The sequence below is a fragment of the Falco rusticolus genome, chromosome 13, assembly GCF_015220075.1.
Source record: "Falco rusticolus isolate bFalRus1 chromosome 13, bFalRus1.pri, whole genome shotgun sequence".
In the NCBI taxonomy this organism is placed as follows: Eukaryota; Metazoa; Chordata; class Aves; order Falconiformes; family Falconidae; genus Falco; species Falco rusticolus.
Window position 1 is genome coordinate 28,863,691 of NC_051199.1, and position 25,361 is coordinate 28,889,051.

Here is a 25,361-nt window from a genome sequence, read left to right on the forward strand (position 1 = left end):
CTTAATCAACGGCAATAAATCATTGCCGTAGGTTTTATCCTAGGATCTGCAGCGCTAATGCTGGTTTTGGGCCAGTCGCCTTGGCTACCTCCTGAGTGATACTAACCGCTTGAGTGATTTCTCGTACATTAAGAGCTTCTCAGCTCAACGTCTAAGGTTACTTCAGCGTAAGTCTTTTCTAGCATCATTATTTTAAGCTTATTTGGGATTCTGGCTTTTTTATTTTTTTTTTTAGTTTTTTTTACCCAGGCACTTGTCTCCAATACATATTATATATATATGTAATGTACACATAATGTTGAGATTGTTTGCTTTTCTTGCAAAAAAAAAAAAAATCAACACAGCAGATACCATAGATGTACTACCAGCATTTTATTTCATGTCTCCTAAAAGATCTCTTCTAGTGATTTTACATACAAGCCAAAAGGCACAAGTTTTCACACTATCCAACGATGTGTTCAAGACTGTTTTGAAAAAGGAAATCTTAACAGAATTGACGCATTTCTTTCTGTTTCCTCAGGTCTTCAAGATGAGTTACTGTGGCTAAAGACTGGCAGCTAAACGCTTGTAAGGCAACCCTCTCCCTAAATCTTGCCTGCCAGAGTTTACTCTGAACAGGGGACTAAGTAAGAAGAGGTAGCTACAATCAGACGATGAGCCTACCAAAAAATATCACGGGCAAGTTTTTGAGATACCAGAACACTTAGTGCTTCCCAACAAGGAAAACCAAACAACAACAACAACAAAAAAAAAAAGAAAGAAAAAGAAAAAAGTGGATGCTGTGAACAGTACACAGAAGAATCTCGTCAGAGCAAAATCTAACTGATTTGGCATTCATTTAAAGTTAGGTTTTTGAATAAATACCACAAAGAGGAAGATATGTTAAGTCTATTTCTTATATTGACACTGTCTGGAAAATGATGTAGACTTACCTGCTCATTTCTACCCATTGCTGCTGAAGCTTTCCTAACAGCATCGTTATACAATGACAAAAATTAAGACTGGTCTTAGCAACATAGGTTACTAACTCATTGGATGGTGTCATCTGCTGTCTTCTACTTTGCAGTCTCACGTTTGATGTTATCAGTGGCATTGAAGGATCAGTGAAATTCCTTCATCACAACTAGCACTGAGACCCACTGGTTTAAATTTGACATTACATACTGTGCATAAGGCAGCATGGTAATTGCTGTGCCAATTTGATGACTCAAAACTGTGCCCAGAGCAACACAACCTCTATGTGTTTTCAAGGTCTTAAAATGTCTCTGAGCCAACACTACAGATGTAATACTGCTTTAAAGAGAAAAGAGATTCAGGAGATGCTAATATAAATAATCTTTTTGTAATGAGTTGTTGTTTCAACAGAGCTCACAATATATTCTAATTTCAAGTGCTATCACTGCTCTTACAGTTTTCAAAAGGACTCTCCAGATTCTTGAGATGAGACACTACCAGGAGTAAATCATTAGACAGTCTCAAGTTTAATGAATCTATGAGAAAAGAGACTGGCTTAGCCTGACCTACTTTTCAGTTCTGTTGCTGATAGCCAAAAATCCTTCCTGCCCTTCTACTCAAGATGAGAGCGTTTCTTTTAATCTCAAAGCCTTCTTCCTGATGTTTTACATAACATTGACAAGTAACAGCAGAACTGTATTACCACCACCCTCATTGTTTTCCTCCCTTCCTTCCTTCCCTTCCCCCCCCCCCCCCAGCTCATCTGACTCACGTTCCCAGCAGGGTAACAGGCTCCTCAGAATAACATACTGTCTTTCTGACTGCACAACATCCACATTAAAATATTAAAGTAGTGCCGGAGTTGGGCTGTTGAATGCTTTCACACCAAAAGCCACAACTTCAGTGCTTCTAAAAACACTTTTTTTTTTTTTTGCATTTCATTTTACTTGGAAGTTTGCTTGAAATGTCAAAATTCTCTTACCTAATGTTTCCTTTTGTAGTTCACGGCATCTGCTTTGTAGCTCATTCCCTTGCTGAAGTGAAGTTTGAAGTTGTTGAGTTTTCAGCTCAACCGTGTCAGCCACCAGCGTCAGATGTTTTACCTTTTCTTGGAGGCATTCATTCTCTCTCTGGGATTTTGCTAATCTTTGATTTAGTTTGGGTATTTCTAAGGAGGAAAAATAAATCATATAGACTGTTGTCAAATTTATCGTCTTCACTAAAAAGCATTCCACCTGATTTACGACCTCAGGACTTCAGCATTCTGTAAGCCTAGTTTGGGTATGGATCAGCATAAGCCACATATATTAGCAACACTTCTGCTGATAACGTAGAGGGCCAAAAGAAGTGCTTTGTGCCACACTTCTTTGCACAGATAACTTGTGCTCACCCAAACACATATTATTGACAAATAATAGAAATTTTATTGTAAGCAATAATATGCATTTCCTCTAAGATCACAAAATCAAATTGAAATACATGTATATATTCCAAATGAAATAACAACAGTTTACAGAAATATTTGAATCCAAGCCATTTATCTTAAGATACAAAAACCATTCCCGACACACAAAAACAATTGCAGACTCATTTTGATACCTTCTCAAATTAATTTCAAGGGGGTTAGCCTCTACTAAAGCTCAATTTGAAACTTTTAGTTCAGAAGATGTTTGGACATGTGTATTACGTTTTACTTTCTCACTCCTTAGATGACTACTGCTGTTAAAGTAATCAAAAAGTGCATCTTCATTATATAAAAGACAGGCTTTGTCACTGTCTTTCATCAGTTCTTCAACATGGAAGAGCAGCAGTCCCAAGGAAGTTTCCCAGGTAGGTTTTTACCACAAGGTAAATAAGTAAATCATGGGTGGAGTATAGTGGGTCTCATACATTTTCATATTTTCTCCTGAGTTCAGTTATCCTTGATGACTGCATTTGAACATTTCCAGAAGTAGTTGCAATTCTTTTTTACACCTTCTCCAACTACAGCCCGAAATGTCCAGTTGTCCAAAGAACTTACCATTGTTATCTACAGTAATAATGACAATGTTCAAGTTAGATGAAGCCTAATTCTATTGTCAAGTCAGCTATTTCAGATGTTTTATATGCTGCTCACATGCAAATTTTAAGTTCTTTGTGGTGCAAATATTTTCATTGTCTACAATCTTTCCCAACTAGTCCACACTGAAATCAATTTGTTAGCCTAAATTATGGAAATACTAAAAGATTTTAAGTTCTTATACTTCTTTCTACTTGCCATTAATTAACCAAGGCTCAATAATGTACATATACAAGGGCTTTTATAAGCAGTTTTCAAACTAATCAAGAAAACTGGCTTAGGCATAAAGAGTAGCACCTCATGTAACATTTTTATTCTCAAAATCTGAATGGAAAACAAGTTCCAAAAAGCTTGTTGCAAAAACAGTAAGGTAAAATAATAATAAAAAGACTGTATGTTGATATATTACCATATGTTAATAATGAACAACTCATAAAACAGAACATAAAAGCTTTTAAACGGCACTCACAGGCAGAAAAAAAAGAAAAGAAAAAAGAGAAAAAATAATGTGTGACTAAATTGTTTTGATTTAGAAAGCTAGATTTAAGGATGTATATAATATGCACAGTGTGGCATTATTCTCAGTGGGATATGTTGAATGCAGCTGGGGATATATAGCATGCCTAATGGTACATATAATCATTAAAAGAACGTGAAAGGCTTCATTTCCACTTCCATACAGACATTCTATATATTTGCAGCATTACAACAAAAAACCCAAAGACTACTTCCAGAAAAGAAGTCTTAAAATGTTATGAAACCCTTTGAACATGAAGATGTCTGCAGAAATGCACGTTCATATTCCCTTTATTATCAATAAGTAGGCAAAGAATGAGCACAGGAAAAGGGGAATCCTTAGGGACATAAAATACTTTCTGTGCTCAGCCTAATTAGAAGATGAAGTCATGAATCAAAATGTGTGATATTGACACTGACATTTAAATTAATTGTTCTTACAAAACCTGAATACTAAAGAGTGATTTTCCGGTCACGCTCATCTTCAGCGGGCAAGGCTTCAACCCTCTGGGCTCTGCTGCCTGGGTTCAGGATGCCCCAAACTCTCTGTTTGAACCCAGGCGCTGGCTCAGTGGGATGCGTGCCTACTCGCTCCTGCAGCACAGCTGCCCACTTATTTATTCCCAGTCTGAACAAAGCAATCATTGAAAACATTAAAAATTACTTCTAATTTCACAGGAAGCAAAAGCTACTGGGGAGCTATTATTTAAAATGAAGCTACATATTTTCTGAGATACTCTGCACATGCAGGTTTCACTTAAGCTGTGAATTTGCACCGGACTTCACACAGTTTCACCAGCAGTCATCTGGGAGGTGCACATCGCCCACCATGCCCTTATACTCCTCACGAGGACAGAATGGCATGACAACACCTCACTTGGTTCCTTGCTACCTTATAATCCTGAGAAAACCAGCCTCCAGAGCAAACAGCAGCTCATGAACTCACCCACACAGAGCACACTGAAAAACTATAAGGAAAGGAATAAATATACGAAAATTATGTCCAAAGGCCATTCAAGTTGCAAAAGTCAGCACAGGGTCTGTTTGGATGCTCTGGATGTTACAGTCTATAATTATACTACTGCACACTTTTCTCAGCAAAACTAATCTCTTAACTGAGGCAGAGCAGAAATGGTATTCAAGGATAAATCTGAGTTTCCAAGCCTGACCACCAGCCTGAGGGCTGGCCATGACCTTCACGAACAAGCCATCAGTTGTGACTTGCTCCCAGCTTCTCTTTTCCTGAAGGCTGCCCTTGTTTGATCGGGAACCAGGCTGTGGGCCAAGTGAATTATTCTCGGCCCATGGGCTGCTCCATGCCTCTTTCAAACCCAAAGACCCCTCAGAAAAAGACAGCTGTATTTGGGTATGATTCATTCTTATTCAGGAATGGAAGGAGGGAGGAATTGCTACATGTTGGGTGCAGGTTTGCTTGTACACAGTGGCTCAAATTGTACTCAAGGCAACCTGACGTGTACATCAGTAGGTTGGTCACGGGGAGAGGTGCAGCCTGCCCATGGGACAGGGAGGCAGCACTGCAGGACCCTCAAGCAGCAACACAGAAGGATATTTTATCATTGCTGTATAGCATGTGTATGCCAGCATGTGTAAAAAAATGGCAATAGGAGACACAAGACAGATTAAAATATCTCCAGGTATTTGTGTTGCAATCATATCCATATACTCTTAGTAAGTATATTATTTATGTTTCAAATCACGGTAAGTTTTTATATTACTTCCATCTCAGTCCGACTTGCTAACTGAACAAGTGTTCCAACATGCTAATCCGGTAGGAACAGGACTGACTTCAGCTCAGTTCACATGGTGCTGCAGCAGTAGATAGGGTCTTTTAATGCTTCAGATCTGGACAAGTTAATATCAGAATTAGAAATTACCTAGTTAATTTTACATTCTAATTTACTGTGTTACACTAAACTATCAAAAAAATATTTCATCTTGCCCAAAATTACTGCGAGATTATTTACCTGTCAAAGCTTCTTTGCTAACGGCTTTTATTTGTAGAAAAATTTCTTCTTTCATCGCAGCCCAGTTCTCCAGGTTACTGGAGATTACTTCTTTAATACTGTCCAGTTCACTTCTAATAAAAGGAAATAGTGAGACAGCCTTGTTCAGAGTTGAACAATGGTGTTCCAATGTATTTCTGCAAGACAGAAAAGCAATACCAGATGTACATTTTTAAAATGACACAATACTCTTCGTAAACTTCAGAACTAAAGTAAACTTGACAACTACTTTTCTGTTATACGATAATTTATACTATATTGGGTTCCAATAATTTAGTGTATGAAATATGCTGTATATTGGATATATTTATAATACCAACTTTTTCCCTTCTAAATGTTGATTTAAAACTTACATGTCTAAATGAAGACAACTATACAATTGTACGATCACTTTTTAATTAAGAATTTGGCATGTTTAAATGGCTATACATCCAAGCTTATGTTGACTCTTTATAAAAAAATATATATAAGAAATACAGTATTTCCAATACATTACAAGCAAGCGGTACTCACTTGCTTTTAAGTGTTAATTACTGCTTTTAAATTTGTGAAGAACTTATCCTGTTGCTAATAACATCAGCAATCAGCACTGATATTTTCTGGTTACATTTGCATGTTCACAGGAGGCCCAATATCAGCATTTCTTTTTGGGTTCTTACCTGAGCACTTGTGATTGCTTATAGGCAGCTTCCTTTTCTTCTTGGAAATAGAGCAAATCATTTTTCACACTTTTTAATTCATCTTGCTTGTTTTTAAGTTCCACTGTTAGGTTTTTTATTCTACAGATGTAAATAAAAAAAAAATAAATCAGGCAGTATTATTTGCCCACTAACCAACCTTTAAGTTTTGTTTTGGCTTTAAATTAAAAACATGCTGAAAATCTTTTCAAGAGATGATAATCACATATATCAGATGGAGGTATCGGATCTCCAAATGGAGAGAGAATTTAATCTTCTGACCTCTGTATGAGCCACTTGAGCAACCCTTTCAAAAGAATACTCATAACACATTTATAAAACAATGTGGAAATTTATACGTCCAATATCAGCTCACATGTAATGCTATATAAAAGTCTTAAGAATCTAGTGTTCATCCACAGATGCAACACAGAACTCATTCATCCTCCAAAAAGCATATGCCATTATGAAAATTTCAGTTTAAAGTTCAACTTGGACACTAAATATTTGGTTACTGTTACCAAATTTTTTCCCATTCAGATTGGATAACTGGGATTTATCTTTTGCAAAAGTCTGAAATTAAGAAATAGATAAACACTCTTGTTTCCCTTTGCCCTCAGTTTCACACATGATCATGGAACTGTACTTCTGCATTGCAGAATTAATGGTGCTCAGCAAATAACAATAAAAAAATACACATGTAAAATATATTCCTGTCCATTATTTTTACAGCAAATGGAATTTAGGCCTCTTCTGCTTGACAATGGCATTTTAAAGAGCTAAAGAGAAAGTTTTCACAAAAAAAAGTTTCCACCAGATGTTATTTCTATGTACCCAGGCAATGACATTAGCATCAAAGCAATCAAAAATGTCAAGTTAGTAAGATTATTTTCCTACGTTTTTCTTAAGGAAGACTTAAGGAGAGGGCAGGAAGTTCTGGACTAGAGCTAGGTTTCCATGTTCCCAGCTTGACCCACAACATGCCAGAGAAAACACACATATATTTTCTGTACTTCCCCCCCCCCCCCCCCGCCCCCAATTCCTTTCAGCGAATAAAACCCAACAGATTTTGGACCCAGAACACTGTTGAGCACAAGATGGGGTGCGAAGGACGTGATCTGGTGGCTCTACCTGGCAAATCACGGCTGGGTGTCTGGCTCCTGCCAGAGCTCCAGCTCTCCTTGGGCTCCCCCCACACAACACCCCTTGGGGTACCTGCAAGCAATCATTTTGGATAGAAGTGGATCGAAGGAGATGTTGTCACAGCACCCACTATAAGTATTTGCCTAGAATAGATTGAAAAAATTTTTCATGCTTCTTCCTCCTTAGTCTTCCAGGGTGCTCCATCACAAGACCACGTAAAGGATTTTTAAATTACAGCGCAGGTGACAACTCGCAGCAAAACACTTCAAATCTGACACCAAAAAAGGTCCTAAATCTGGGTCTGGGAAAGAAAAGTTTACTGTTATCAGGACTCACGCATACATTGTGCACACACCCCCCCATTAAAAATGTAAATTAACTTTTGTTAACACCTGTGCTTCAGTTATGCTTATTTAAATGAGATTATGACACTGCAGAAGTAGAGTATCTGCAATGGGGGAAATGTGATCAGGAAGAGAAGATACGTGCTCATCGTTATATACAAGAATATACTTATTATACATCCCGAGTCAAATAAATGGGGAAAAAACATTCTTTGCCTGCTACAGACCAACAGCTTGTTTCCCAGCCAGCAGACAGTGCTGCTTACCCAGCCCCTGCCTTGGCCGCACAGCTGGGCAGAAGGGGCATGGCCACTCACGGGTTCTTCGCTCCATCCCCACAGTGCTTCCCACCCAGAAAAGGGGGCACGAAACCAGGCGCCTCACCAGCTGAGGCAGATCCAGCAGGGGTTTTCCCCACTTATGGGATTTCCCACTCTCACCGCCTCACCCTTGCAGTTGGCAGCCGGACTGCCTGCTCCGCAGCCGGCTCAGCCCGCTGCCACCCCAGCTGGAGCAGCTGCGGTCAGGCACGGTTCCTGCAGCCACCTGGCAGCACGCAGAGATGCTGCTCAGTGCTTTTGCTAATGTCCAAACAATCTTCTCATTTTAACTGCTTCAAGTTTTGTACGTGTATTTTGAAAAAACACAGCCCTATAACAAGACACAGGAGGACAAAACGGTATTTCCTTTACCACCATCACCTGCCCACAGGGAGAGGAGGGTGGCAGCCCCTGGCAAGCACAGGGAGCTTTCCCTTCCTGCACCGCTGTGCACAGCTGCACACACTGGTCCCCTACCTGCTTAGGATACAGCCCACCTTTGTGCTGGACTGAGCCGCAGTCCCAAGGTACAGACGGCTGACCTGCAAATTTTGCTTTGCCTCTAAAATTGACCTTTTGACATTACAGCAGTGGCTCTGACCTGTTTATTTTCCAAGCATAGCTACTATAGTGTAAATAAATACATTTTAAATACTGTGCTTTCAACAACTCCAGACTTATTCCCACAATTGTAATGAAATCAATGGAACCGTAGGGGAATAACAGACAGTTGATACAATTCCCTTCCTGTGTTACATGCAGAGAAAGAACACCACACAGCACATCCCTACCACTTCACAGTACAAGTTTTTTCTTTTCTTTTAGTTGTAGACAACCATTCTAATAGTCTTCTATCCCTAGAACTACAACTACAATGACATGCAACTATTAAAAACTAATCCCTTTGAAAGCTTTCAACACTTACTGTTAACCTACTGCAAGCAGAGTAAATGATTTATTCGCCATGAGTCACCAGTAAATAAATAGTATTTTAATCAACAAATACTTTACAAAACAAAAGGATGGCAGAAGAATTACCTCAGCCTTTGCTTCAATTCTAAAAAGCAAAAGAAAATGTGAATAATTTAAATAAAAAAAAAATCAAGTCATTAATATTAATGTGCATTAGTTACTGTTATCAGATAATCATCAAGAATATATTTGCACCAAAATGCAAATCTATAAAAGTATTAATCCTGCTAAAGAAACTTGGATCTGTGAGCTCTGCAAAAACCAAACTGCAACACCTGGTAGTTAAAAAAAGCAAGTTGTTTGGGCTCAAGTATGATCACTGGGGAAAAAAAAAGAAAAGATAAAACTTAAAAATAATTGAAGAAATTTCTGGCATTATCTTCTTAGGAAAATTTACCCATATCTACCTGTAAGTCTCCTGGAGGTGAAGGGCAGGAGGGGAGAGAATTAGATCTGTTTGATTGCATTTGGGAGCAGAATCAGACTGGTGTCACTGACTAACAAGGAAATGTCCATCCCCTTTAAAAATTACATAAATCCAAATCTATTATTTATCATTGAACAATAACAAATCAAATCTTTGGGATCCATGGAAAACTAGATGCTCATTTTCTATTCTTACTCATTCCAGAACTGGCAATATTTGAAGATCTTTTGGTTTAAAAAAGAAACCTGCAAAAAAGTACACATTTTCTTCCTCTTTCCATTCCAGAGATCTGATACAATGCGGTTAGCACGGAATTACAGCTTCAGAGTGCAAAGGTATGTTCTTTTGTGTGTGAATGCCCAGAACATGTGGAGAAGGCAAGATACTTTCACTCTGTCTACTATCATCACCATAAGAAGGAAGAAAAATAAACATGTTATTTTGGTGGTATTTAGCACAAGGGAAAAAGTTCAATGGATCATTAAATGCTGGCATGATAAGACAATTGTGAGAACATACTGATCTCATCCTCTGTCCTACAGTTCACATGAACCATGAAAATTAACATCCCATCTTTGCAGCCAGCTTACTTTCTTAGTAAATGCAGGAGGAAGCCTGCCCAGAGTGGGAGCTGAATTATAACATGTTGACTACTAGTGTTGACAACAAAAAGAACAGCATGAGAAAAATAAAGTAGTAGTTGCAAGGGATTCTTGCCAGCAAACAAATACACTCATTGTCCTAAAAGTTAACGACAAGAGCAGTTACCATGTCTGCTCAAATTTAAGACGTTGCATTTCACAAGATCAGAAGAAATAGCCTTTGCAGACTACACGGCACATAGCCCCTTTACAAATCCCAGTAGGACCCACTTCAGCCTGAATGAGCAATTGCACCCCTAGTTGCCTGGAGTCAGGGGGAACAGTATGCACAGAGGAGGCTGGAACGTAATGTCAATGAAAAAGGTTTCACTACAGTATTTTCAGCTCCGTGAAACTCTAAAGACCTACTCAGAGCCAGAAGTTGCTCAATTTCATTTCAGCATACTGCATTCCTTCTAATAGACAACTCAGTGTGCATGTCTACGAAGAAACTGACCATTCATAAGTTTAGCATGGAATATGTATAAAATGCACAGTCTGAAAGTTGTTGCACTTAGCATCATCCAGAAACTTCTTTAAAATGGTCTTTTTTATATTCTGTTCAGCATAGACTGCTCAAGTTAAGACAAGACTATTCAGGTGCCACTGCAGGCTAGCATACAGCCCGATTTGACAGCAAATGAAAATTATCTCTGACAACCAATCAAGAAGTTCTTTGTGAAGGTCTCCATCAAGTCTCACGTAGGCTGACAGTCATTTCAAGTCTTGCATTAATTGTTACCTATCTTTATTATCGCAACAGAAATATAAGATGTATTATGAAGACAGACTAGGTAATTTTTGCTCCAGCAAAGGTGTATCTCTGGAACAGGTCTGAAAAAACAATAATAGAAAGATGACTGCCTTGTCACAACCACTTCAAAATTTATCTTTGAAGAAACCCAAGATATAATTTCCCAGAGCTACCAATCCAGTTACCAACTTCATTTAAAGTAATTACAGTTTACATAATCTCAGTCATAGCAGTCACACTTTGCACTGTCAGAGCAGTGTAACTCAGGAGTAACTTCTTCAAAGTCAGCGAAGCTATACCGATTCAGTTAAAAATGTAATTCAAATATATTTCATTTTATGTGTTTGGATTTTTTTTCCAAATTAGACAAGTGTCTTGTTGATGAAGCCAACTCTGTTACACACATTTTTACATCTTTGAATGCAAACAGAAACTATATTTTTCCTCTTAATTCCAAAACGGTCACAAACCAAGTAAATCCATCTTATCATTACTTCTTCCTTGCCAAACATGAAATCTTTTTCCCTATCTTCCCTCTGATGAGGGGCCCCTTGACCTCAAAATCCACAGGGCCCAGTGATCTAGAGCAGCAAGTGACCTTCATACATCCCAAACTCACCTCTTTACTAGAGAATCCTCCAGAATACAGCCATGGTCAGAATAGCTTACCCTAGATTTTTCTCTGGGTAGCCACCTTCCCATTTTGCAGTCTTAAAAGCAGTCAAGTACAAGAGGCAGTCAAAAACAAGAGAAAACAGGTGTCTCAGTACTCAAGGATTAGCCTGAGTTCACCCTCTGGTCCCATCCAATTTCATTGCTATGTGGCTGTAAAGAACTCTAGAACATAATACCTTGTCCTGTATGCACACCTTCTGTCCTGTATTAACCTTCTTCAGAAAATAACCACAAAGCTTTCAAATTTCACTTTGAAAGATAATAAAGCAGAACCCCCGTGGATTTCAGCAAGACATTCTGAGCATGGACTGAATGAACCTGTTTAAGGCTTTGCAGTTATGCACAGAATCATTTTACAACTATGGATCAAGCTTGCAAATCTCACATTAAATTATAAAGTGGAGGTAAATGGAGGCACAAAAAATTATTCTATTATAAACTTCTTGATGGGTCATTCTTGCTTTTAACCAGTGGTCACAAAACGGATAGTAACTCACTATAGCCAAGCAATCAAAAGTTTCAACTTCAGTTTACAGTGTGAACAAATAAATGAAGACCCATTATAGGAAAGGAAAAAAAACCCAACCACTAATGTGCGTCACACCATTTTCTTATATCTACCATGCAACAGAGGATATTAAACACAAATTCAATTGTCTTGAGACTTCACAAATACCATAACCAGGTTACAATAAAATAATATCTAAGCATTAATCTCTCATGTGCAATTCTGCCGTCCACAGTCAGTTAAGTTATACAACAACCTGTCGATCCCTTTCCCTAGTAAATGGGTAAATATGGCCTTTGCCATCGTACACGATGCTGTGCGAGGACTCCGTGTTGGAACCACACAAGGGTATAACAGAGGAACTAGTCCCTGTAATTGCAGATGGTTGTGAGCACTGAAACTGCAAAACCTCTGTTCAAACAATAAGCAAAGACAGAACTGAAAATGCATGCCTAATGGAAAAACGTGCACTGAGGGAGATTAACTACTTCTACTTTCCTGAGAAAAGTTATCCATCCACAGAGGCACACGTAGACTTACATGGAAACTTCACTGGAGCTTTCTTGTCAGCAGCCACCTCTCAAGGCCATTTTTGTATTATGTGGCACCATCCTTAGATGCCAAAAACTGTGATAACTTTTTAAGTGTAACTTCAAATTTTAATTTTACCTATTAAATATGAAAATATTTTAATGAAATATACATGAAAAGTATGCACGGAAAGAAAAATGCAGATTTCATGTTGCCTTTTGCATTTTCCGCTAACTGCTGTTTCAGTCTCTTCCAGATAAGGAATTTTGTTTTGCCTGAAGAAAGTAGATTTTATCAGGAATTTGGGAGAAGGCTGAGCATTACCGCAGAGTTTTGCACTTCATGAATCACTCTTCTGAACTATCTCTGTGACCAAATTTTTCTTGCTTATTAATAATCAATCTTGGCACTTAATCACCTAAATAGAAAAGAACTTGTCAAAACTAGAACCACCACAATTTTAACACATCAAGAGTGGGACTGAGCTATCGCTCCCCAGTAGCAAAAAGCACATATCCTATTGGGAGGACACTGGCTTCAACATACTTTACATAAGAATCTAATAGCAAAAGATGATTTCCCCAAGGCACTGTGCTGATTGGCCTTCTGAGACCATGACAAGATTCGGCAGTGGTTTGCAAGTATAAAAGTGACATTCACAGCTGTACAGAGGGTGAGCACAGGACCTGGGTGCCATGAACCCTGTTGCCTTTTGCTGGCTCCCTGCACAAGCCTGAGCCCTACCTGAGTCATCATGACACCATCAGGGCAAAACATACAGGCCAGTTTGCAGCTATTAAAAAGAACATAACAAAACATTTTGGCATTATACAAAATTCTGCTTGTTAATAAGTACATCTTAAAATTACCATGTAGCTAATTGGAGAAGTACATACTGATGTTACTTACAAAACAGATTCAATAAAAAAGTTGAAGGTGCTATTTCTTAATAAACTTCATATCCTCTCTTCCGAAAACTCACACACAGCACTTCCAAGTATAAACCAGCTCTTGTGAGCTTCTAAACACTGCAACTTGAGCTACCTAAAATAAGAATTAAATGCATAAAAAGCCAGGAAAATTCCAGCACTTACATGCTCTATATTCTCCCTACAAAGAAAACCCACTACATTATTTCCTTTTGCTAACAATGAGTGCAAATCCCAGGGGCTCACTGAACCCCACACCCAGCTGATACCTCTTGGCAGCCTGTCATATCTACTTGTCTCTTCCAAGCAGCCGCTGAAGGAGCACACACCTGAGACTTGCCCGGAACATCTGCAGCGTGATGAAGAATACTCATTTACTACTTTATGAACTGCTTTCTTCTTATGTGTTATATGATACACCAATATTATTCTGAAAATACATTAGTGCTGCAGTGGTTATAATGTTTTTTTCATTAGCCATGCTTTCTAAAACAGTCAAAAGATGTGCGATCTCCTAGGTTACCCACATATGACGGTACATGATAAGAATAACAGACTGTACGCCCTAAACCATATTCAGAAAAGGAGAGGTTCTTTGCCTCTATTTCATCCAGGTTTGGCACTCAGCAATTTTCTACATCAACTCAATTCCACTGTATCACTAAATATTCAACAGAAACAGTCATTAAAAAAAACCCAAACTATTAAAGTGACCTTTTTGCCTTGTGTTCTTTCCCTTCAAAACCTGTTTTTAAAATGATGACACAGTCCTTAAAGCATGTACCACTCCCCATTTCCAGTACTTTCAGTCTCCTAGGACAAGAAAACTCATGTCATTTCTACCAAACTGCTGTGTAGGCTGGTAGCTAAGTGCAGAGCAGTGTGCTGTTATCACTGCTCAGTCACTGTATTATTTTATTACACCTTTAGACTCTACTAAGCCAGGTAGTTACTGTTGCTTTCCTAAGCAATCATGTTGCAAAAAAGATTTATTTTAGGCAAGTTCAATAACAAAGGGTTTTCCACAGTATTAAGTTTTGCTATTGTGGTAGGAACTAATAAACTCAAGAAAACATATGCAAAAAAGCACAAATATGGACTGTTTCCCAAGTTACAATGTTAGGTTCACATTCACTTTAAGATTTTATTATTTATGGATAAAATTTTCAACATCTACACGCATGACTCAGCAGCATAAGTCTCACAGTAGTAACCAACAAGTAACTCCTGTAGATTTGTAGAAAAGCTTCCAGGAATCTGTTTACAAGGGACCTTTGACATAGGACTCGCTAAGTGGTATCTATACACCTCCTCACGTGTCTAAACATCATAGAAGTTTTTTGCTCCTTGTCCCACTCATGATATACAGCACTACTATACCTTTAAAGAGCATCTTTACTATTTAAATCTATTTTACATTTCTTATGTTGGATGTTGCAAGAATTATCAAAAGTCACACCACAAATACTGTGTAAACCCCTTGTGCAGTGTCACAAATGTCAAAAGCCATCACCAGAGAAAAGCTGTTCATAAACTCAGCTCTAGGGACTCCAGGAATCTGGGGTGAGTCCCACACAGACACGGCTAAATCAAATCATACTTGTATCTCCAATGAATTACAGAAGTAAGACCCCAATGAAAGTGCCCGTTACTAATATGTCTAAAGAGCTAACAGATCAAAATCAGTCAGTCAAATGACACACCAGTGATTCAGCTTAACTAAGCATGAATCATTGCTCTTGTAGGCAGCAGCCAGGCTCCCGTAGAAGAGGACCCAGCAGCACAGAGCACAACGCGGTACCAGCTGCACAGCCTACCTCAAGTTGGCACGTGTATTGACCAGCATTGCTATTTCAAGCTAGCCACAGCCCTTCAGGAACAGCTCTCATGCAAGTATTCTGGAATTAAAGCGATTTTAACATTGAATAACACTTGAATAGCTAAACCAAAGTAGTGTAGTTAACTGCATGATGGTTAGTTTCCCTTCTTCTGACAAAATCCCTAAGGGTAGATAACTAATTTCTGCAAAAGCTCAGGTTCCCAGGTGGCTTTCAAGGTTAACCACAAGTACAAACAACAGCAACACTTTAACCTAAAAGGAATACAAAACTGAAACTGTCTGCAACTAACAAGAAAGATTAAATCTCTTGGTCTACCAGAGATAAAACAAAGAGAGGCATATTTGGCTTCTGATAAACATTTGCAGTTTGAGAGGAATGATTTGTCAACCTTGCAAGAACCAGAAGATAGTATGTTGTGTAGTTAGTTTATGCCAACAGCACAAGGTAACAAGAGAGGCCCAGGATAGTAAAGAAGAGATAAGGAGTATTTAGACAAGTTACTTAACAAGGCACAATAGTTGATTTACAGCCTGAATGAAAGCATACTGAAGGTATTCCACTTGATTTCAGCAGGTTTTAAATCAAGTCAAGTCTTACAGGAAAAAAAATGCAGAGATAAAAATGTTATTAACTATTTCAGCTTTACTACAAGAAGTCAGCTAAATGAAATTTTAAGTTTACCTCTGGCAAAGGATCCTCAACAAGAAGAATGTGCTGTCACTGCATATGCTAACACACAGAATACTGCCACCATAACTGCCACCCAGAGCCATTAAAGGAACAAGGAGCAAATGCACTCTTCAAAAATACAATGTTAAACCAAAGAAAACATTGAATAATGGGGGGGCTGCAGGATGTTCAGTTCAAATGAAAAACGTATTGCAAGAAACACTATGAGTAGAGTGATCTACAAGATAAATGTGTTTTGCTCAACTTTGTGTGAACTTGTGTTTTAAAATTAATCTTTTATTAGTAATATTACTAAACACAAGCCTAAGTAAATCCATTAATAGCAACATTAAATTCTTAATGTATGAGTGATTTGCAAAAAGAAAAGTAAATGGATTTGAGTGCTTCACCTATAGACAAACTGTAGTTGTCCTTCTGTAGTGTTTCCAAAGCATTCCAGTCCAATCTCTTCAAAGCACTTCAATACTCAAAATGCCCATCACCAGTCCTAGATTGCTTGCTAGCAGGTATGAACTGATCATGCAAGAAACACCCCTATTGGGGGTCTTCAGAATCAAAATGACTGAGCTGATAATTAAAATTATAATCTTATTCTTACAAAAAGCTTCCAACAAACAGTTTAATTCAGACAAGCAAGAAATTACCCAGAAATTTGTTTACAAAGACGCCCTTGTTTGTACCACATTATTCTATTAGTCGTCAACTTCAGCAACTGCTTTTTTATAAAGTATCTTTTATTAACCAACTATAAATATCAATGTTTATAGTCCTACTGTAAACAATCAGTGGAATATAACAATAGATTGCAAAATACAAGGATAGAGAATTAGGATACAGAAAACCAGCACATAGTATCCACCTTAAATCTGACTATGAAGAATAGAAGACAAGAGATAAAAAAGGAAAGGCAGTCCCTCAGGGCTTCAGGTCTGGAAGAGGCCAAAACACACTTGTATTTCTTTCACAGAACAGTGCAGAAGATATACAATTTGGTATTATGAAATTTGTTATATTTTCATGGTGTCATAAACCAGCATAAAAGCAACAGAAGGTTCATTAGGAAAAACAAATATCAGTCCAGAAATCCTACAGCAAAAATAAGACTAGAAAAAACACCCGTAATGCTAATTATATTATAAAATATTCATATTGACTACAACAATTTCCCTCTCAGTCCAAGTTCTTCATCCATTGGAAATAACTGCTGATGATGGATGGATGGTTGGATGGAGCTCTAAGCAACCTGATCTAGTGGAAGATGTCCCTCCTCATGGCAGCGGGGTCGGAACTACTTGATCTTTAAGGCCCCTCCAAACCCAAACTACTCTATGATTGACATATCAAAGCTAACAAGCTAGCCTAAAGTTCACGGTTGTGAACCTGATGGCACTCTAATAATGGTGGCACAAAACCTGACACAGGTGGACACCAGGTTCTGCAGCCACTGTTGCTGTCTGGACTGCTGCAGTAATGCACTTACAGTACATGGATCAGCCATGTATTTTAATGCTAGTTTGGATATAGCTAGCTTTGCACCCTTTACTGCAAACCCAAATATATTAGAAATAATGAATGAGGGAAGGGCAGAGGGAAAAAACAGTCTTTAAAACTTTTGGTTTATGTTTTGTTTTCTCACATCTACCCCCAAATGAACTTTTATTTTTGGTGTGCCAATCTGAAGTCTTTGGAACGAAAGCTGTTCTGTAGATGCATCAAAAGGACAAATATTTTCATACTTGAAACTTTGAACTTCCTGTTCCAAGTTGAAAGTTATCATGATGTGATAAAGCAGAAGAACACAACAAAAGCCTCTAAATATGAGCTGGAAGAGAACACACTTTAAGGTTCCAATCATTGTGCCCTAAAAATATAAATACGGCTCTGAGGTCTATTGTTAACTACTGGAGCTCTTAGGAGTACAAAACTCCCCCTTTAATCGGGACCTTCACATACTTACCAGTAAGCATTTGCAAACACCTGTTTCTGAGGAACAACAGAACAAGCAGTACCCAAGATCTTCTAATTGCTTTAGTATTCTGTATCAGTCCCTCAGAGAGGGAACTGTAAGCTTCTCAGGGTAGGAATGCGGCTGATTTTTTACTTTTACTATGAGACCACAAGCAAAAATTTCAGAACTGTGAAACTCCCCAAACTGTGGAATTTCACATAAAACATTACAACTTTATTACAAAAATGATAAGATCAAATGTTTGATTATTTCCCTTTGGGAGCGTGTGCAGGGGAAATACCTCTGAAATGACTTCTGGCCTTTCTTCCACTTTAAATATATTGACTGTTTCTAAACTATTAAGGAATTTAAAACTTGCTTTCAGAGAATATTATGAAGGATGATTTAAATTAAGTATTACAGTACATATGTTACATCTGAGAAAAGACAGACTAATCTTATTTGTATTTTAAACATCTTTGGAATGAAATTACCTAATACACATACACAAGAATAACATCAGACTAGATAATATGCTCTGACCTTTCTGTTTTTGATTCACTGTCAGCTCGATAGTGTTCAAGGTCTTGGTAAAGAGACTGCAGTTCTGCTTGAAGTCCTTTTTCTCGTTCTATACTTCCTTCATAAAATTTAATCTCCTTTTCCATTGCTTTTACTTTTTCTTCCATCGCCTTAAATTCATGAAGTATCAAATAGCTGACCCCACAGTATTTACACACTGTCTCGTCCCGGGACATCTAGAAACAGAAAAAAATGGTAAGATTGATTGTAAGAAACAAGCTGAACAAAAAAACCCCCACCACTGAATGATGCTAAACAATAATAAACCTGAGTAGTTTAAACTGTTTACTGCTCTGGAGCATTTATAGTCAGACGGTCTTATTGCTTTAACAAATAATAAGAGACAAAACTCTGCATTAGCAAAATGAAATCAAGCTACAGCAGTACTTCCACTTACTGGAACCTTCACAAGATACATCGAATATGGCAATTTACTATGTGGGAAATCCCACTGGAATTCTAAACTGAAGTATCTCTGAATTATGTTTGATGCATTAATTTAAAATAAAACGCTGGCTTTTACATAGTTCTCTCCTTAATGAATCTGTGATCGCCTGAGCCAGAAAAATGTTATTTACTGTGGGGTTTTGACAACTCCAATTGAAGTAGACAAGATGAAAAGTGGAAAGTGAACAGAATGATGTAATCCAGCAGTCTTTACAAAAATAATTCAAATGAGTAAGGGACTAATTAATATGATGTAGCGCCCATGGTACCTGAATGTTGTGGAAAATGTTGCCCATTTACTAGGTATGAAGTATTCACCACTGATTAAAAAAATACAGAGCATGTAATACACCTCTAATTGAAAGCTAACTTCTTAACTTGAAAAACACTTTTGTCAGTATCATCAAATTATTAAGCTTTGCAGTAAGCAAGCCTTCATAAATACGAACAGAGAGATGTACTCTGGCTTTGATACATACTTATTACTCAGTATATCAGTTATTCCTGTATATTTTAATCATTTTCACTTCGAAAAAAATGCTTAGTTCACAAGTGAGGCAGAACTGAACCTGCACGAGAAATTGAGATCAAGTAAATAAATCAGCCAGACCAACCCAAGCAGGTCTGATCTGACACTTCAGCAGGGGAGACGTAAGCATCTGCTTACCAGCACAGATCCCTGAACATGACAGGTTTTACTCTCTTCTTGGGTCACAGCATAAATGCATTTGAGAGGAGATGGTTCAAATTAAGACCAGATCAGAGGATACTCATAATACAGCTAGACAGACAACCTCAGAGCAATAAATATAAAAAGGTATTGGTAAGCTTGGAGACATGAAAGATGGAAAACGGGTGGCAGCTGGAAGAGCAGTGCTGTGGTTGTGTATTGAGAGCTTAAAACACACTTGAACCTTTCTTGCAGTTATCAACTGCTATAAGGATTTTAACGCAATGACTTACAAAAAACAGAAAGCTGGAAAACTGCAGTTTAAGTCAAAGAATGTAAGAAACCCTTGTTTTACAGAAAAAAAGACATTTTGAGACATTGGGGTAAGCTGAAAGAAATCACACTTACATGAAAGAAAACAGCTTTCAGAAGTTACAAACTAAAGACATTATCCCATGATTCAATAATCTTTAGCACTTTAAATATAGCTTGATGAAAATGATATTTCAGAATGCCCTGGAATTACCAGGCCAAGCTTTATTTTCCAATTTCTTAGTTTTGCCCCAGTTTAAAATACCCCTAGTTACAGTTGCTCTGAATGAGCTGAAAATGCAAGTTTATTTTTCCTGGCAGCTGCAAACTGTGCTTGGAAATATGAAACTGTTATTCAGGGTAACTACCATAAAGTTCCAAAGCACTAAAATTACTATATTGAAAAAGGACAAAATGAGCTGTTATAAGGAGCACAGGAGGGGGGCTCTTATCCCAAAAAGAACATTGTGCTCTCATGCAGCACCACCACTGCTGTCTTTCAAATAAATGGTTATAAAAATTTCACTGAGTACTAGGATTAAAAACAAAGTAAAAAAATTGGGGTCCCGAACTGAAAATGTTTTATACAAGTTCTCAAATTTAGTTTTGTTACTGAACTTAAAAATAAATGAAGTCATAGAACAATAAATATTATCTATCTGGACTTATCTGGACTTAGTGGGAAATGGGTCCCTTTCTCTTCATATCCACTCCTCAGGTGAAGTAAAAACTTGAAAGGACTTCAGATCAGGTTGGATTTTTAAATTAGTTGCTACATAGTCAAAAAGAATCACAGGAAAGCCTGAGGGCTTTGTATTACTGCTGTAAGGAAAGAAAGTTCTGTCTTTGAACCAGAACCTTGCTTCTGTACGTGCACAATTATCTGCAACCACTGCAATATACCGTACAGATATTTTAAAACTAGTTCGATCTATATCTGTAGGATAAGTAGCAGTTTCCTAATACCGGTAATGAATTTGGTGTGGGTTGAGTGATGCTCAACAGGCAAGCTAGCCCAAACTAAATTCCATGCTGCAGTAGATTAACACCAATAAGCAAGCCAACTAATTTAAATCCAGCACACATATACCCAATATGCCTAGAAAATTAACAGGACTCAGTTAAAAGTGAACAGCTCCAAAAAGCAAGGGGTATACTAATCTGAATCTTCATCCTAAATCCAAGATTCTTCTCTCATGCCTGTAGTAGTCAAATCACAAGCAGGACTATCTCATTTTTTTCTTTTCCTTTTTGCTTCACCCTTCTCTTGCATTGTTAACATTACAACACAAGTTCTCCTCATTGATACTCAAAATACCTCCTGAAATTCCTGAGCTGGTTGGACATATTTCAGAAGCTACTGAAGCTTCACACAGACAAGCTGTAGATGCTGATTTCATTCAGCCAAAACAATGACAAAGATATCTTAGAGCTACACCAATTTAAAAGTCAGAGCAGGAAAGCATTTTATAGCTTTGCAGACTACTTACAAAGTGTTTTGGGGTTTTGCACAGTTTCCAAAAGAAATAACATCACTTCATCTATGTGTGTATTTCTTTATTTCCACCATTCAATAATTTGTGAACCAGAATCTTTAGTCTTTTATAACCAATTCTGACACTGAGGGCAGAAACATTTAAGTGTCTAAAGCAATATAAAGTCTTTGTAAGTTCTCTGTTGAAGAAAACTCTGGAGTGTGAGTGCAGTCCTTATCAGATAATCCACATAGGAGAGAGCCTTGTAAGTGGTCTGTCCAGGAGAAAAGATTCCATTAGAGCTTGTATCTTAGACATCAAAGCTGATCAACCATTACACAGAAGTCTGTAGGAAACAAATTTTCATTAGTTCTTATGCTTACAAAGCTACCTTTTCTGGAATAATATTATCGCTAAGTAACCACTGTGTATACACACAATGATCTATGGTTTCAGATTCCGTATTTCACTGTTTACATTTGATCAAATGACTGCTGTCATCTTCCCAAATGAAAAGTGGGGGGAACAGCAGAAAAGCAGAGTTTGAAAGGAATAGAAAAGGAAACTATCAGAGCACTAACTAGAAAGGGTACTGGGTCTGTCCTTAGCAGTGACAATAATCAGTGAATAAAAAACCCCCACAATTAGAAATAAAAAACCCAAACAGAAAGTAACTTTACTATTGACCAGGTTTTGGTCTGCTTGGAACAGGGAAACTCAGGGCAAACAGGACTTGAAAAGCCAACAGAGGGATAGAAAAAAAAACCCTATTTGAGTTAGCACAACAGTAGTACTGTGTGCACAATAACATAAAAACAGGCTCACTGAGGAAAAAGTGCTTGAACTAGGAAGATATTTGACCCATAAGATTTTGAGCTACAGTTCTGATACACATTACACCAGATGCTATAACGAAAGGACAAGACCTATATCCAGAACAAACTGTATCGCAAGGTAGCATTTCTAGCTGTTCCACTACAGCATCTGTGGGAGTCATTTCAACTCAGACCTGCATTTGCTTTTGGAAGAATTAATATTATTCCATGGTTACCTAGATTTCTTTAGCTACCAAGAGTGAGAGGAGAGCTGAGCCAAGATGGATAGTCACTCAAATTACGTGTCTGACGCCGTACAGTAAGCATCTGTAGAGCCCAAGTTATAAGGAAAAAAAGAAAAAAAATACTTTGGTGGTGGTCTAGACCTTTTTTAGTCTTTTGAATGACAAGACAGGAATTTATATCCTTTCAACCTGACCATATAACTACAGGGAGCATCAGTAGCACACTACTATTCTTCTCCTCTGATATTTCAGATTCCACCCATAAAAATTACCACGCTAAAGAGCTAAATTCTTGTTAAAAGAAAAATTATCTACTTACTCTCTTAGCAGTGCTTTGGGATTACAACATTCAGCATATGGATCACTTATGGCAGAAACAGTCCGTTACAAGCAGCTAATAAATAGCCACGACTCTTAAAAGCCAGAACTTCAGTCCTCAATTAATGCGATACTTTTAAAGAGCTTTAAATACATTCCTGTGCATCAGTGAAAAAAACCCAGAACATAGAGCCATGAGCACAGATGTACTCCTTGTACATTAATTTTTACACTGCAGGGAAGGTAGAGCCTAAGGGAACTGCAGCATTCATCATCCTCCTTGCATTCACCCAGTGCTCCTCAGGCAGGTAAGGCAGTAACAACAGCTCTTGCTCCCTCCCCAGTCAAATCTGTCAGGACTGAGACTGCTTTAGCAAGGACTGGCCAAATCACAAAAAAACCAAATTTGTCCAAGCTACACTTGTAGCAGAACAATATGTAAAGCTCAAGGAAAAAAAAAAAAAAAGCCAAACAAAACCAAACATCACGCTGGGTGCACTTAAATTATTCCTGTATGTTGATTGTTTTATTGTACCTCTACTTGATTCTACCTTATTACCTGAATTTACTTTCTTTTCAGTTTACTCCTCCTCTCCCATACTACTTTCATTTCTCTCATGCTTCTTGTCTCTCTCCTGATGAACTAGCCAATCCCTATGACAAAAAAGAAATCATTACTCAAACCACACAATTTTCTAAGAAGAAACTGGAGTCATGTGCTGTATACGCAAAACAGAAGAGTTATTTGATTTAAATTGGTCTTTTTTTTATTCAAAGAAAGATTTTTAAGAGTCTCAGTAGAAACTTCACTTTCTAAAAAAAAGTTTAATCTGAGTCAAGTTTTCAATCAGAATCTACTCAGAAAGTAATATAGATTGTAATGCCAAGCCATACTGCATACATAATTATTTGCTCCACTTCCATAAAATAGCAGTTGCAAAATAAAAATCACAGTACTTTCTTTGAATACATATGAGTAGTATAGAAATAGGCTTGTAGTAAAAACAGAATGTCCTGCTCTCAAAAGTTTCATTCAAAACATGCCCTGAAATAATCAGTTTGTCACGACAGGAAATAATACTCAGATTTCAGGTAGCTTTAATTTTTTCCTGCCTGTGAGTAAAGCAGACTAATGAATCATAAAAGACTGTACTGCATTGCTAGTAACTGCACACACTCACACAAGCCCTGCAAATATCTAACACATGTCCAACAGGCCATGCAGACCTTCCTGGTGCTCATAAGCTCTTTCAGGATGTGTTAGGGCACACTCCGGCTCTCCAGAGCAACATGGAGCAGAGAGTTCTTATAAACTGAACCACAGTACATGGCAACAAAATGTAATGCCTGTGCAGACAAAAGATAATTTAACCCATTGTTAACCATGTTTTGCCTACAAAACTTTGCCTGACAAATGCTGACTTTTTTGCACCTGCAGTTGCAGACATTCGAAAGCCCCTCCTAGCTACAACCCAACTGCTTGTGATGCAAGAGAGATGATAATCCCTCCAATTCCTAGCAACATACTTGGACACTGGTTGCAGAAAGGGTAGAAAAGTTTGAATATAGTGAATACAGCCCTAGCCTTATGAGTATAGCAAGAGATAAAAATGCTTCGCTGCCCTAGGTGACCAGCAGTGGCTCCAGAATTCTCACATTAAGAACAGAAGGCTGGTGTCAGTTGAGAATATCTGCTTTCACAAATGCTCTGATACCACCACACACAGTGGTAACAAAGTAGGCTGCCTTTACTCTCTGGGAGCTGGTTTTCCCAAATGAACCGCAGGTCCACAGGTAACCAGTTCCCTGTCGAGAGCTTCCCACCTCTTCAGGCTCTAACATGTGGGCTTACACCAAAAATAAGCAGATATTTTCTAACATGTATTTCCAAAGCACATTATAGATGCTCAGAATAGTCACATAGCTGAAGCTTGACATCCCAAATATCAATACTTTCTATAGCCAAGTATTGAAAATCTCAGTGGGCATAGGGCAACTCATGAACATCATCTTAGGAAGCATTCATAAGGTGCATGACAACAGGACTCTGAAAAGGCCTCCTGCCATTCTGCATGCAAAAGCTACCATGTTTATCTGGAGGGCACAAATGGAAATGCTGGTGCTTCTAAATCCATATCGATATCCATATTGTAAGTAATAAATAGATTGCTATGTTGTTCACTTCTACAAAGCTAGTCTTGGTGGATGGGACAGGTTCTTTAGCTATATAACACAAGCGGAACTATGTAATACCCCCAGGTTCAAAGATAGCAAGAAAAATTAAAAGATAACATAACATGCTCATAAAGATACCATAACGTGCCCAATCTATAGCACACGTGGCAAATCTAATGAGTAATCATTTGCTACTAGTAATGTACGTGATGTTTTGTGGATAGTTGGATACCACGGAATGTTCTGTACTGATGTGTAATGCAGCTTCAAAGTGCCTGCTCTGCTTGCTTTCTTAAGCTCCCAGGGTGGCAGAACTACTAATCTGTAGGGGCATCTTGTGCTCAATTAATTTTATGATTTATGTTGAGC

General features: G+C 37.9%; 1 protein-coding gene across 4 annotated transcripts in view; it reads right to left on the reverse strand.

The window, feature by feature from the left end:
• The window catches only part of LEKR1 (leucine, glutamate and lysine rich 1), a 58,792-nt gene that overhangs the window by 29,296 nt on the left and 4,135 nt on the right, over positions 1 to 25,361 (reverse strand). For 3 of the 4 annotated variants that reach the window (XM_037407443.1, XM_037407442.1, XM_037407447.1), the window contains exons 2-5: positions 18,497 to 18,711; positions 6,213 to 6,332; positions 5,515 to 5,690; positions 1,937 to 2,122 (exon numbers count right to left, since the gene is read on the reverse strand). In XM_037407443.1, the coding sequence (XP_037263340.1) occupies positions 1,937 to 2,122; positions 5,515 to 5,690; positions 6,213 to 6,332; positions 18,497 to 18,711 (697 nt within the window). Of the gene's footprint in view, positions 1 to 1,936; positions 2,123 to 5,514; positions 5,691 to 6,212; positions 6,333 to 18,496; positions 18,712 to 23,376; positions 24,816 to 25,361 lie in introns of those variants that run through there. The other variant, XM_037407444.1, reaches the window with a different exon arrangement.